Source organism: Mobula birostris, chromosome 3 (genome assembly GCF_030028105.1).
Source record: "Mobula birostris isolate sMobBir1 chromosome 3, sMobBir1.hap1, whole genome shotgun sequence".
NCBI classification, from domain to species: domain Eukaryota; kingdom Metazoa; phylum Chordata; class Chondrichthyes; order Myliobatiformes; family Myliobatidae; genus Mobula; species Mobula birostris.
In genome coordinates, this window is record NC_092372.1 from 94,613,902 (window position 1) to 94,626,964 (window position 13,063).

The 13,063-nt window shown below is 42.5% G+C and overlaps 1 protein-coding gene across 7 annotated transcripts in view; it reads right to left on the reverse strand.

Annotated features, from left to right (window-relative positions):
* shroom3 (shroom family member 3) overlaps nt 1-13,063 on the reverse strand; it is a 436,842-nt gene that overhangs the window by 8,687 nt on the left and 415,092 nt on the right. For all 7 annotated transcript variants that reach the window (XM_072253064.1, XM_072253065.1, XM_072253068.1 and 4 more), the window contains 3 exons: nt 10,084-10,178; nt 7,490-7,573; nt 5,439-6,245 (listed from right to left, as the gene is read on the reverse strand). In XM_072253064.1, the coding sequence (XP_072109165.1) occupies nt 5,439-6,245; nt 7,490-7,573; nt 10,084-10,178 (986 nt within the window). The remainder of the gene's footprint in view (nt 1-5,438; nt 6,246-7,489; nt 7,574-10,083; nt 10,179-13,063) is intronic.

The following is a 13,063-nucleotide window of genomic DNA, read 5'->3' on the forward strand; positions in this document are numbered from 1 at the left end:
TTTCCTATCGTCTGTTTAGGAATTATTCAGTTTGTCATTTTCCCCAAAGGCCTGACATTTTGCAAGCTATTTCAATCAATTTAAAAAGACAAACCGAATGATTGATGTGTTTTAGAATTGCTAAAACATGTTCTATAAATAAGATGGTGAGCCATTTAGAAGCTGCATTTGTTTATCTTAACACACGTCAGAGAATTATCTCCACCCATTTTACGCACATCTAAGTACTTTGAATTATGCTGAACTTTATTAGGCTGAATAAATTGGAAGTTAATTGCATTCCATAGTGTTATCATTCTAGTGAAAGTGCTATAACATTGCTCAGCATGAGAGATTGCTACTCGATCTCAGAGTCAAGGGTTGTATTGTGCTTTTAGTCGAGTAATTTTTGTCAACACCAAGTTCACTAAGATCACAACATCAATGGAGAAAAACAAGTGGCATTAACAGGCAATATTTTTCTGCTCATGTTACTAGGGGCTAACTCCAAGTAACAGATATAACACCATGGTGAAAACTCAAACCGATATACATTTACTGCTTTGTATTTAGAATTGAAATAGATGAAGGAATTATGTATATCTGGAGTGTTCCATACCTGGACAAATAGACCAATAGCCAATCTTATCATTTGCAATACTGGAGTGAAACCAATCTAGAACTAATGAGTTAAGTACTTAAAAGAAAATAGTTCTCTGTTACGAACTTACACCAACCGGCATTGTATAGGAGTTACAGGTACAACGACCCCTGTATAATTAACTATACAAAAGGTTTTAATGTCTGAGTAGAAATTCATCATTAGTCACTTGCAAAGCAATCACAGATGCATTCTGTACCTCCGTTTCTGAACATAGATTCCACTGATATGAGAACAAGAATTAATTTCAATTTCAACCATTTTTAAATGGGTTTCTTCTTGGCATTCTTTCCTGCAAAGGTTTATTCCATACCTTACCTAGGTTTAAACTCAATTGAGGGTGAAATTGATTCTCCTTTGAAATTATCAGATATATTCCTCCATTTTCAAGGGGCTAACACTGCTTTCTCATTACTTAAGGATTTATTAAGGCGGCAGCATTCCTCTTTGTGGATTTGGACTGCCTTTCACCATGGAATTTACAGCCAAAGGTACTGATGTTCATGCTCCCATTCTGCTTCACTTAACCCTCAAGGTGCCAATGCAGACATGCAGCCCTGCTTTCCACCCTTTCCTAAAGCTGCTATCAAATATCGGACAGCACATAAAATAAGTGGGCAATTATGTTTCAAATCACAAGGAGAATATTGGAAGGAGCGGTATGGATGAAATGGTCAATCTGTGAAGCTGTATGTCTAGTGCTCCAACAGATCACATCAAATACATTAATAAATTTCATTAATTACTATTTTTAACTCTCTTTTCTGGGTGCATTTGCCAGTCCTGATAAAGGGTCTTGGCTTGAAACATTGATTGTTTACTCTTTTCCATAGATGCTGCCTGACCTGCTGAGTTCCTCCAGCATTTTGTGTGTGGTGCGGAACTACGAGGCCAGTTAGCCCCCATTTTCAGCTGCGGAAGACAACTAATCGTAATCCCTCTGCTGAACACAAGGTGGCACCAAATCTCCATGCAGTCAATAAAGAAATGTAGCCCAGACAGTCCCAGCGAACACCAACACCGTTGTCAATTCCCTGTTGATTTTATTTTCAATTAGGGCACTAGTTATTGGAAGGAATACTTAAACATTTGGGTTTTAAGCATTTACAACTCCATCAAAAGTATGAAGGAACTGAATTATTTTAATGACAGAGACAATTGAAATATGTACACATCACACCTGTCCTTGTAGTGTGAAGGTAGAATAGCTGATCTGAACCAGCTCTCTCCACTGATGATGTACTTCCCCAGGTACAAACGACTGCCTCTGTGCACCCATCAGAGATGGTTTAAATTACTTACTTTCTGTACACTGTATAGTTTAAATGTGAAAGTAGGGGCCCAAAAGGAATACTGAGTTTTCTTGGGAATATCAATGGAAGTCAATGTAGTGACTGCAGGAATACTTATCCCTGCATCCTTCACCTCATTCCCAGCAGATCAACAGCAACTGGGTTGTGATTGTGGCCCTCAGTGTCAAAGACACAGCCATTCCCTCCTTTGAAAACACCTTGACTTCATTTCTCCCCAAAACCAGAGCCAAAGCCTGCCAAAGCTCTCCTCTCCTCAACCTGCGAAGGGCTCCCATGAGATCCTCTTCTTCTTTGTGGACTGACATGTCCTGCTTTCCCTCAATATTGAGGCAGCCCCAAGCAAAGTCATAAATAAACCCTCCTTGTGGCTCCGGCAGTACAACCTCTCTTTGCCCTTCAGTGCTGGACTTTAACTTTGCTGATCAGACTGTCGCCCAGTGAGCTCCTGGTGCTGTTCAAAGACAGGCGAGGGCTGGCAGCAGTTTCCTTTCCTACCACCCATAGGCTTCCTCTTCTTTTAAACAGCAACATGTTCCATATACATGGAACGCCAGTGCAGGTAGTTCTGCTAAAATGCCTGGTTCCATAATTGAATTGAATATATTATAGTGTAATTGAAGAGTTAAGTAAGGTTACCTGTACTACACAGCACAAATTGATTATAACAAGATTCCATATGGGAATTAAAGAACCACCTGAAAGTTACTTTGGAAATTGCCAAGCCAAAAAAAAACCTGTTTTCATGTAACTGCTCGCAGTAACCGGATGCCACTGTCTCTAAGAACACGGGCTACCAGTTTCACCATGAGCAACCACGGCAAATTCACAAGGAATTACTTCTAATGAAATTTGTGCAGTGATATTCTATTAAACAGTGCAAAATAAAAGCCCATGGCATTACAAGAAAGATACTAGCATAGATAAAAGATTGGCTGACTGGCAGCAAGAAATGAGTGGAAATAAAGGTGTCTTTTCTGGTTGGCCACCGGTGACTAGTGGTGTTCCACAGGGGTCCTTGTTGAGTCCGCTACCTTTCACATTGTATGTTAATGATCTGGATGATAGAGCTAATGGCTCTGTGTCCAAGTTTGCAGATGATACAAAGATAGGTGGAGGGGCAGGGAGTGTTGAGGAAGAAGGATGTCACAGAAAGAATTGGACAGATTAGGAGAGTGGGCAAAGAAGTGGCAGATAGAATACAGGAAGTATATAGTCATGCCCTTAGAAGGAATAAAGGTGTCGATTATTTTCTAAACAGGCAGTGAATTTAGAAATTGAAGGTGCAAAGGGGCATGGCAGTCCTGGCGAGTAATTTCCTAACCTCTTTTATGCCATGGACCCCTACCATTAAGCGATGGGTACGTTGGCCCCAGGTTGGGAACACCTGGCCTAAACGTTAACTGGAAGGTTGAGCAAGTTGTAAGAGAGGAAAGAGCAATGTTAGCGTTCATTTCAAGAGGAGTAGAATATAAAAGGAAGGATAGTGAGGCGTTATGAGGTGTTGGTCAGACCATATTTACCAACTAGATGACATCCTCTCTAGGCAGAAATTAACTAGTTAATAAAAACTAGATAAACAAAAGAGAATTTTAGAAAACAAAGTCCATTCCCAAATTCCTTAAACTCCTACCTTCTGTAGTTTAATTGCTATACTCAAAAAATGTCCTTCCATTTGTAAATTTTGGTTTAATTTGTTTTGACAAACAATGCACATGTACATCGGAATTTGTTCTCACCTTAAGTAACTTCTCGTTTGACTCTCTTCTCACTTTCGAAAAATCAAAGGTGTAGAAATGGGCACCTGTACGATCCCCAGCTGTGCCTGTGTTTTGTCAGCTACATGGAACGGTCCATGTTCCAGTCCTTTTCTGGTATCACTCTCCAGCTCTTCCTCTGTTACACTGATGACTGCATTGGTGCTGCTTCCTATGCCCCCGCAGAACTTAGCAAATTTACCACCTTCACACCAGCTTGCATCTTGCTCCCTAATTCAGGTGAACCATTTCTGACTCTTTCCTTCCTTTTCTAGATCTCTCTGTCTCCGTCTCAATAGAAAACCTACCACTAATGTATCCTTTAAATTTCCATGGCTATCTAAATCCCACATCTTGCCCATTCTTTTCTCCGTCTCTACTCCATCTGCTCTCACAAAGAGACTTTTTTTGAGGGGCATCTGAAATGCCCCCCTTTTCCAGGCATTTTCCAAGGCTTCCCTTCTACCGTGACTGATGCAAGCCTGAGGTTACATCTCCTCTGTTCCTCAAGCTTCTGCCCTCACCCTGCCTCCTCTCAGACAGGAGGGTGAGAAGAGCTCTCTGATCTTACCTCCCCCGCCCCCCCCATCAGCCTCTGCAGGCGGAATACCATGCTTTGTCATTTTTGTCAGTTGCAACAAGAAACCACCTCTCCTTCTCGTCCCTTTCCACCTTCCACAGGGACCACTCCCTCCCTGACTTCCTGGTCTGATCACCCTGCCATGACCCCTGGCACTTCACCCTGCCCTTGCAGGAGATGCAACTCCTCCCTCATCACCACCCAGAGACCTGAACAGTCCTTGCAGTGAGGCAGAATGCACCCCCTCCAACCTCGTCTACTGCATTTGGTGCTCACAACGTGGCCACCTCTACACCAGTGAGATCAAGCGCAGACTCACATGTCCGCCGTCTTCATCCCGAGCTCCTAGGTGCAAACCATTTCAACTCCACGTCACTTTCCCACAATGACCTGTTCGTCCATGGCCTTCTCTTCAACCAGGATGAAGCCCAACACAAAATGGAGGAGCAGCACTTTATGTTACACATGGGTAGTCTACATGAATATTGAGTTTCCCAATTTTGGGTAGCCCTTTGCCTTTTTCCTCCCCTCTTCCTCTACTTCTCATCCTCTGGTCCTCGAATCTTGGTCCCCTTTCCCAGCCCCACTTCCCTCATCTTCATCCCTTTCCACCTCCTGGCTCCATCATCCGGGTTGTACAGAGACTCCCCCACCCACTCCCACTTGCATCTGGTTCGAGGGGTTGTTCACCTCTCCCCTGATGGTCCCCATTCCCATCTTCTTTACTTCTCCGTATCCAGTTCGTTTATCCCCCACCAGCAGCCGCCTCCCATCTTCACACTCCCCTCCCTCCACCTTGCTCCGTCTGTTATTTCTCTTCCTCAGTCGTCTGTGATACTGTTACCATGGTGAGTACCAGCTACAAATCTAAGCAAAAATGCAAATTCCTTCTTGACTCTTGAGATGATTTCTAACCAGAGCAGGCAGCGACAGCCTCAGTCTGAGTTATTCCCCTAGAACAGAACATACCCACAGCCCATCTATTACAACACCGTAATCTGTTAATTTATACTGAACAAAATAAGGTGTAAGGTAAGTAACGTAGGCTCAAATATAAACAGGAAGCTGTTAATTGGATATTTTAGAGGGATATTTAGGAATTCATTGGTCTGTGAATCTTGGGCTAGAGAATCATGGTTGAGCTTACTCACCTGGACACAGCTTGCTCATCGCTCCTGTTCAATAATCCCTGTGACCTTTGATCTTTAAAAGCAACCGGAGAAGGAGGGGGTGGGAACTCGTGGTCCCTGTTCTCTGGGACAGCTCTGGGATCCTGTGGAGGGGGAGGTGGGGGTGGAAGCGGCTGGGGGTCCAGATCGTGGATGAACACGTCGTCCTCGTCGGTGTAGGACGACAACGACCGGAGGCGTGGCTCTGACAAAGAGAGCGAGTGCAGGCTGGACGGAGAGGAAGATGGCCGAACGGGTGCGAGCTCAGGCCCCCAGGTGAGGTCACTTCCTGTGCTGTGATACCGATCCCTCTCAGGCTGGTGGTGATTTGAGCCAGCAGTCGGAACTGGGCCCCTTTTGGCTGAGTTATCATTTACTGAAGTCACCCACTTCAGTTTCGGTGGTGGAGGTCTCTGTGGTGGGACTGGCTTTGTCTTCAATGCAGCTGGAGCCCCGGTTTCTTCTGGAAGGTAGCTTTTATAAGCCTGATGATCTGAGGCAGCACGTTTGTGGTTCTTGTATTCTTGACCACCGGGGATGGACTTGCTGTAGTGTTCTGAAGTTGCTTTGTCTTGTACTTGGGTTTCCGATGCAGGCCGATAATTGAATTGCCCCCTGTTTGACAGCTGCCTGAGACAGGAAGTGCTGTTGGACCTGTAACTCTCCAGTGGCAGCTGCTTCTCATTTCGAACAAGCAGTTTGTTCACAGCAAGGGGATTCAATTCATTGTCGTAACTGGTGGACAGAAGTGGTCCCATGAATCTGCTTCGGCCATCATTGTTAAAAGACCTTTAAATGTAAATGCAATTTAGTTAAATGTCACTTTCTGACAGATGAGATTGCACTGTCTTTCACACGTCACTTGCTTCCACCATATCAGTGCTGGCACTTTGCTAGCAGAATTCAAAATTAATCTTATGCCTTTCTCTCTCATATCGTCAATGTGTTTGTTATGGCCTCAAATAACTCCCTTTTGCTTCTTTAACCTGTTTTAGCATACCTCAACATTAACTTAATTTACTATAATTATCTTCCCATTTTCCTAAAAGTAATCTTAATAATAATTAACTCTCTAAAGGCTCACCCTCTATTGCCTACACCAGAACGTGATACAGCAACATCTATGCATTGCCTCTGCTTACTTCAACGCACATTGAACGCATATAATGGAGAACAAATTTATTTTGCATGGGCTCCTCAAGCAGAACAGTAATTCCATATACAAGATACAAAAGTCTTTCCTTACTTGATGTCCCCACTTAAACTGTGTTCTATTGGAAACGGCCCTGTATCTCCACATCTCTTTTTTTAAACCATTCCCATGCCTGCCATTATCCTTGTGCACACTTTCTATGCTGTAAAGTCCTTAATCCCCGCTCTGTAATATGCACACAGCATGGAATTAGTCTAATCTCTTTGGTCTTGAACTCCAGTGCTCAATGATAAAACCTGTAATGGCCTTTGTTATGGCTTTAACTAGTTTTATCCTCCATTGGAGGAATTATATACTTACAATTTTTAAGTCCCCAGATTTCTTTCCAACCTCAAAAATATTTTCATTTTGTGTTAACACCCAATTTATCTGATCCTTGTTATTTGAGATTTGCTCCTGGCTCCTGCCGAGTGTTCTTTTCACAGTAACGCTCAATATGGAGATGCCTGTGTTCAACACATCATGGACACTGGAAATACTGTAGACTCCAAACCCCACCCCACCCCACCCCACCCTCCCCAAGTCACACAACTTCTATTCAATATGCCCTCTGTCACTCCAGATACCCCAGACCTACTCCCGGGGGCAGCAGAAAAGGACTGCATTGTTGTAAGTGTTACTATTGAATTGGACTGTACAACTGGCCTCACTGGCTAGATTGCACATGAAGAGCAAATGAAGAACTAAACAAAACATGCCTTTACATTCCTGCAAGGATAATGGCTTTAAGAGAGAGTAAAAGAAAAAGGAGAAATGAAAATCGAACGGAGAGATAACTTTTACGAAGAAGCTTTGCAATTTCAACTGCTCTTCCTCATACCTGTCTTGAGGTGCTGTCTGGACAGACTGCCAGCTGTAGTCAGGCTGCTGTGGTCTAGATACTTGCGCTCTTGAACCAGGAGCCCTGCAAAACAAACGTTCATTCCTCAATTACTTCAGAGTGTCCCATTTATTCTCTGCTCCAGGAAGCCCTGCAGGATTGCTTGGAAAGAGAACCCTGAAGTTCTCCTCTGCAAGGGAAATGCACTGCTCTATTGTCAGAAGACATCTTTTAATGAAAAGGCTATTGCACAGCAGGGGCAGTGGGGCAGAGGGGAATCCTGCAATAACCTCCCAGCAAACGGAATGCATCTCCTGTAAAGTGAATGGACAACAGCTTTGCAGTCTCCAGCGGACTGGATCACAATGGTTCAGATCAACGTTCAAAGTAAGTATATGTCACCATTAACAACCCTGAGATTCATTTTCTTGCCGGCATTCACAGTAAATACAAGAACCAGAATAGAATCAATGAAAGACCGCAAACAGGGCAGACAAACAACTGATGTGTAAAAGACAACAATCTGAGCAGAGTGCAGATGCCTTCAAAATTCAAGATAGTTTATTGTAATTTGCAGTACACAAATGTGAAGGAGAACAAAATATTGGTTACTCTGGATCCACTGCAGCACAAACAAAATCACCATAAAAACATAATGATAATTGAAAGCACAATAAATAGAAATAGATAAGATCATTTCTATACATAGATTGATTGTATGTCTATAAAGTGACACTAGGCACAGGAGTGACTGACAGGAAACGGTAAATTAGTGGTGGTGGGAGGGGGTGGAGGTATTGATCAGCCTTACTGCTTGGGGAAAGTAACTGTTTTTGAGTCTGGTGGTCCTGGTGTGGATGCTACGTAGCCTCCTCCCTTGTGGGAGGGGGACAAACAATCCGTGAGTAAGGTGGGTTGGATGTCACGATGTTCCTGACCCTTTTCTGTATTAATGCTCTTGATGGTGCTGATGATGCGATGAGCAGTTTTGTTGAGCTTTCCTTTTTGCCGCAGTGCTGTTTCTACACCATGCAGTGATGGTGCTGCAGCTTGGGTTAGGATGCCGTCCACTGCACACCTGTAGAATGATATGAGTATAGACGTGTATAATCCAGCCTCCTCAGAAAGTAGAGGAGTTGGTGAGCTTTCCCGACTGCGTAGGATGTGTTCTGGGACCATGAGAGATTGTGTGAGATGTGCCCTCCCAGGAGTTTGAAACTGCTCGCTCTTACCACCACTGTGCTGCCAATATGAAGAGGGGTGTGTGTTCTGCTGAAGTTGATAACCATCCCCTCTGTCTTGTTGACTTTGAGGAAGAGGTTATTTGCCTGGGGGCAGGCCTCGAGCTCTTCCACCTCCTCTCTGTTGACCGCCTCATCGTTGTTGGTGGTGAGAACACAAAGGTGTAATTTGATGTTCTAATCAAAAGAGAGCACCATCCAAATGAACTGAAAATGTCATACCCCTTCCTCCTAATGCAATATCTCTCCCAGAGCAGTTGTTTTTGCATGTTTATTGTCAGGATATGTTCAAAGCCATTTGGATAGTTACATGGATAGAGGGATTTGGGCCATACATGTAGGCAACTGGGGCTAGCTCAGCTGGGAACTTGCATTGGCATGGACGAACTGTGCCAAAGGCCCTGTTTCCATGTTGTGTAGCTCTATGACTGCTATATTTGAAGAATTAACACCACTCTTTTTGCTTGGACAAGACTCATTAATAATTTTATAAGGTGTGACGGGACAAAATCCATGGTTCCAAACTCATTGTTTCTGGTTTAAGATGGCACTGGTGAATCTCACTGGTGGCTAATGAAAGAAGGAAAACAACTAAATACTTGTTAATCACTCTTTTTTGGTAAGCGATCATCTCAAACAATAGTCTGTAATTTTCCTTTGGACTTGGAGGCAATTCGATGTGACAGGGACCGAGGTGTGGCAGTGGGCCTGTTGCCAAGAGCGAGGTAGACCCGATTTAGGCACTGGGCCAAATTGTAAACGTTAGCAACAGGTCAAACTGAGGCAGAGGGACCAGCCCCAGAGCGAATCGAAGCGATTGAACCCAATGTTTGGATGATGATATAGGTACCGGGTCAGATTGGGTATTGCGGACCGAAGCGAGGGTCGGGCCGGTTCAGCTTGTTACTCCACTCTGTGCTGCACCACCTGTCTGTGGACAGGACAGTCTATGAGGACTTAAGTTCAGAACACTAATTTCTTGCAATATTTCTTTTTCTCCCTTCATATTGGGTGTTTGATAGTCTTGTTTTATGATTTTTTGGTGGGGAGGGGTTACTTTGTTTTGTGACAGCCTGTTAGGAGATGAATCTCAAGGTTTTACTTTGATAATAAATATACTTTGAACTTATTAAAATGTGTGAACTTTTACTCATTATTATAAAAATTAGAATTTATAGTTAAAACATCAAACATCGATCATGTTAAACCAAACAGCCCCCTTTAACAGAAGGGGAGGAGGGAATGGGTAGGGAAAAAGGGAAGTTTAGGAAAAGTGAAGCAAGTCCTTCATTGCTGAATGGATTCCAATGGACCAACAATTTTACAATTTTCAAAGAGCTTACAAACCCATACCAGTTGCTCGTGCAATCAGCACCCATCGCTTTGGAGGAAGAATTTAGATCCTTTGCGGGGAAGCCTGAGGGTCTATTCGCAGCAGCCAGAATATCCTAAAATGGAAGAAAAGGATCATTGCAACACAGAATCTTAAATATTATGTGGAAATGGGTGCAACAGAATTTTCAAATCCTCGCAATAGACTACTGAACTATACAGATGGTTCAGACAGAGTTTTCTTAAATTATTTTCTCCTTTTTAACTTCTGTAACAGAGAAAGAACATTTTTGGCTTCAGTGCCAAGTCTAATGTTTGTCAGCCAGCAGCACACAGGTATTCTTTTCCATCAGGACTTACTGGGGGCAGGAATTCCATCATTCCCCAGACACGGACTACACTTGGGGTCAATTAACTCAGCAGAGTTGGGTTTGAACCATAAACTTTCCTGAAACCAGTCTTATCTAGTGAGCAGCACACACAAAATGCTGGAGGAACTCAGCAGGTCAGGCAGCATCTATGGAGAGGAATAAGCAGTCGACGTTTCGGGCCGAGAACCTTCATCAGGACCTGATATCCTGATGAAGGGTCTTGGCCTGAATTGTCAACTGCCCATTCCTCTCCATAGATGCTGCCTGACCTTCAGAGCCCCTTCAGCATTTTGCGTGTGTTGCTCTGGTTTTTCAGCATCTGCAGAATCTCTTACATTTATTATCTCCTTACTTGTAATCCTGTTGAAGTGAATATTGGTCACAATGGGTCAATGAATATTTGGTAGCAATGGATGCAGGGGAGAGGTTTGGTGGTGGGAATATCATATGGATTTTATCCAGTCACTGACTAAACACACATTTGCATTGTGCCATCTTAACAGTCAATGCCTTCTGCATTCTCCCTGGCTTCAGTGAGTGAGCACTCCCACCTCATCTAGATGCAATACCAACTGATGGATCAAATGAACTTCAGGCCGTAGGAACAAAATGACTAATGTAATGTCCCAGGGCAAGTGTCAGTGTTGCATTTCATTCCAGTCATAGGTATATTCTTCCACATTTAAAATTTTAGGCTAGTAGAGGAAAATATATGCACTCAGGTTCCTCTGTTCCTGCACACCTTTTAAAGCTACACTGTTTAGTCAGAATTGTCTCCTTATTCTTTCTGCCAAAAGTGTGTCAGTTAATAATGCCACTTGTCTGCCCACTGAACTTCTTGCAGTCTGTTACTATAGTCCACATTTTGAAACTTTCCATCACTCACATGTTTGAAATTTTACTCCATAACCCATGTCTAAGTCATTAGTATATATGAAAATCAGGCATGTGGATGCTTTAGTACAGGCTAATATGAAAAATCTTAAAATATACGGTAGAGATGAAAGGCATAGAAATGGACACTTTTGGTCCACATTTGATATCTCTCTATGCTAATGCTATCTGCCCACACTGCTGTCTACACCTTTCCTACCCAACTTCTTACCCAAGAGCCTTTCAAATGTGGTGACTGTACTGGTCTCCACCATCTCCTCTGGCTACCTGTTCCAGATATTCACCACTTTTTGTATGAAACACCTACCTCTTGGATTGCCTTTAAACTTCTCTCTCATTGCTCTATGAAAAAGTTCCTGCCTAACCTATCTATGCCCCTCATAACTTTATAAATCTTATAAGGTCAGGAGACTGTGTCAGAAAATTCTTCACGTGGCATGCTAAATATATGTAAGGATCTTCTTGATAGATTAACTGGGAAAAAAACTGAAATCACTTAACTTCATTTTTGCAACAGCAGACGGTGGGATCATTCAATATGGGAGAACCAGGATGGGATAATTTACTTTCCTCTTGTCAACAAATACCCTGTCTGATCAAGTCAATGCACTGGAAAGTTGACAGGAAAGATTTTCCCAATGTTTTCTTTTTTTTAGTATATTGACTTTCTGTCATGAAATAATGACATACTACTTTGTACCCAGATCTGATTTTATCTCATCATAAATCATGAAGTTAAAAAATTTGAACCCAAACGCTGCTTTGAGAAATTGTCTAGGCTGTGATTGTCAACAGACTGTGACTGTGCACATTAGGAAACAAAATTCTTTACATCTCTCAAGTGCACAAAATACTGAAATCTGCTGACAATCTACATTCAGAACATAAATTAAAGAGCAAATTGGCTTTAAAATTATAGCACACAGGAAAATAGTTAAACATTTTTTATGTTCAGAAACAAGATTTTTACTATCCATAACAAGCAGTGGTATTTGAAACCATTTTACCTTGAGTGGGAATTTTTGATTTAACAGTGATAATTTGCATTTTTGTTTTCCAACTCACAAACAAGGTGCAGACAAGGGCAGCAAATGTGTGCATGCTGAGAGATTATCTGGTCATCAGTTCTAATTTTATACTCTGTGCAGTTTAGTGACCAGTCCAATTACATTATTTATATTGATTCCAGAATGTATTGTATTCAGGAATGAAGTTGGCCAGATCAAATTCTGATGGCTTGAAGAAAGGAATCTTAAGGAGACCACCTTGAGTTCCTGCAGTGTAATCAAAATTGTTTTCAAACACTTCAAATCTTTAGTATTTTTCAATATTACCAAGAACTTATTTTAAAATATCATTTTAATTTCTCTGCTTTTGGGAAATGCTATGCCAGTTCTGTGCTAATATTAAATTTAACCAGAGTTTGAACCCAAATGAATAAACATCTCTTCAAGCTATTGAACAAGCATTGCAATTCTGAAGCAATGCTCTGTGCGGCTACCGTAAGACCATAAGACATAGGACCAGGAGTAGGCCATTCGGCCCATTCAGTCACGGCTGATTCATCATCCCTCCCAACCCCATTCTCTTGCCTTCCCCCCTATACATTTGACACTCTTACTAATCAAGAGCCTATCAATCTCTGCTTTAAATATACCCAATGACACAGCTGTCAGTGGCAATGAATTCCACAGATTCACCACCCTGTGGCATAAGAATTTCCTCCTCATCCCTGT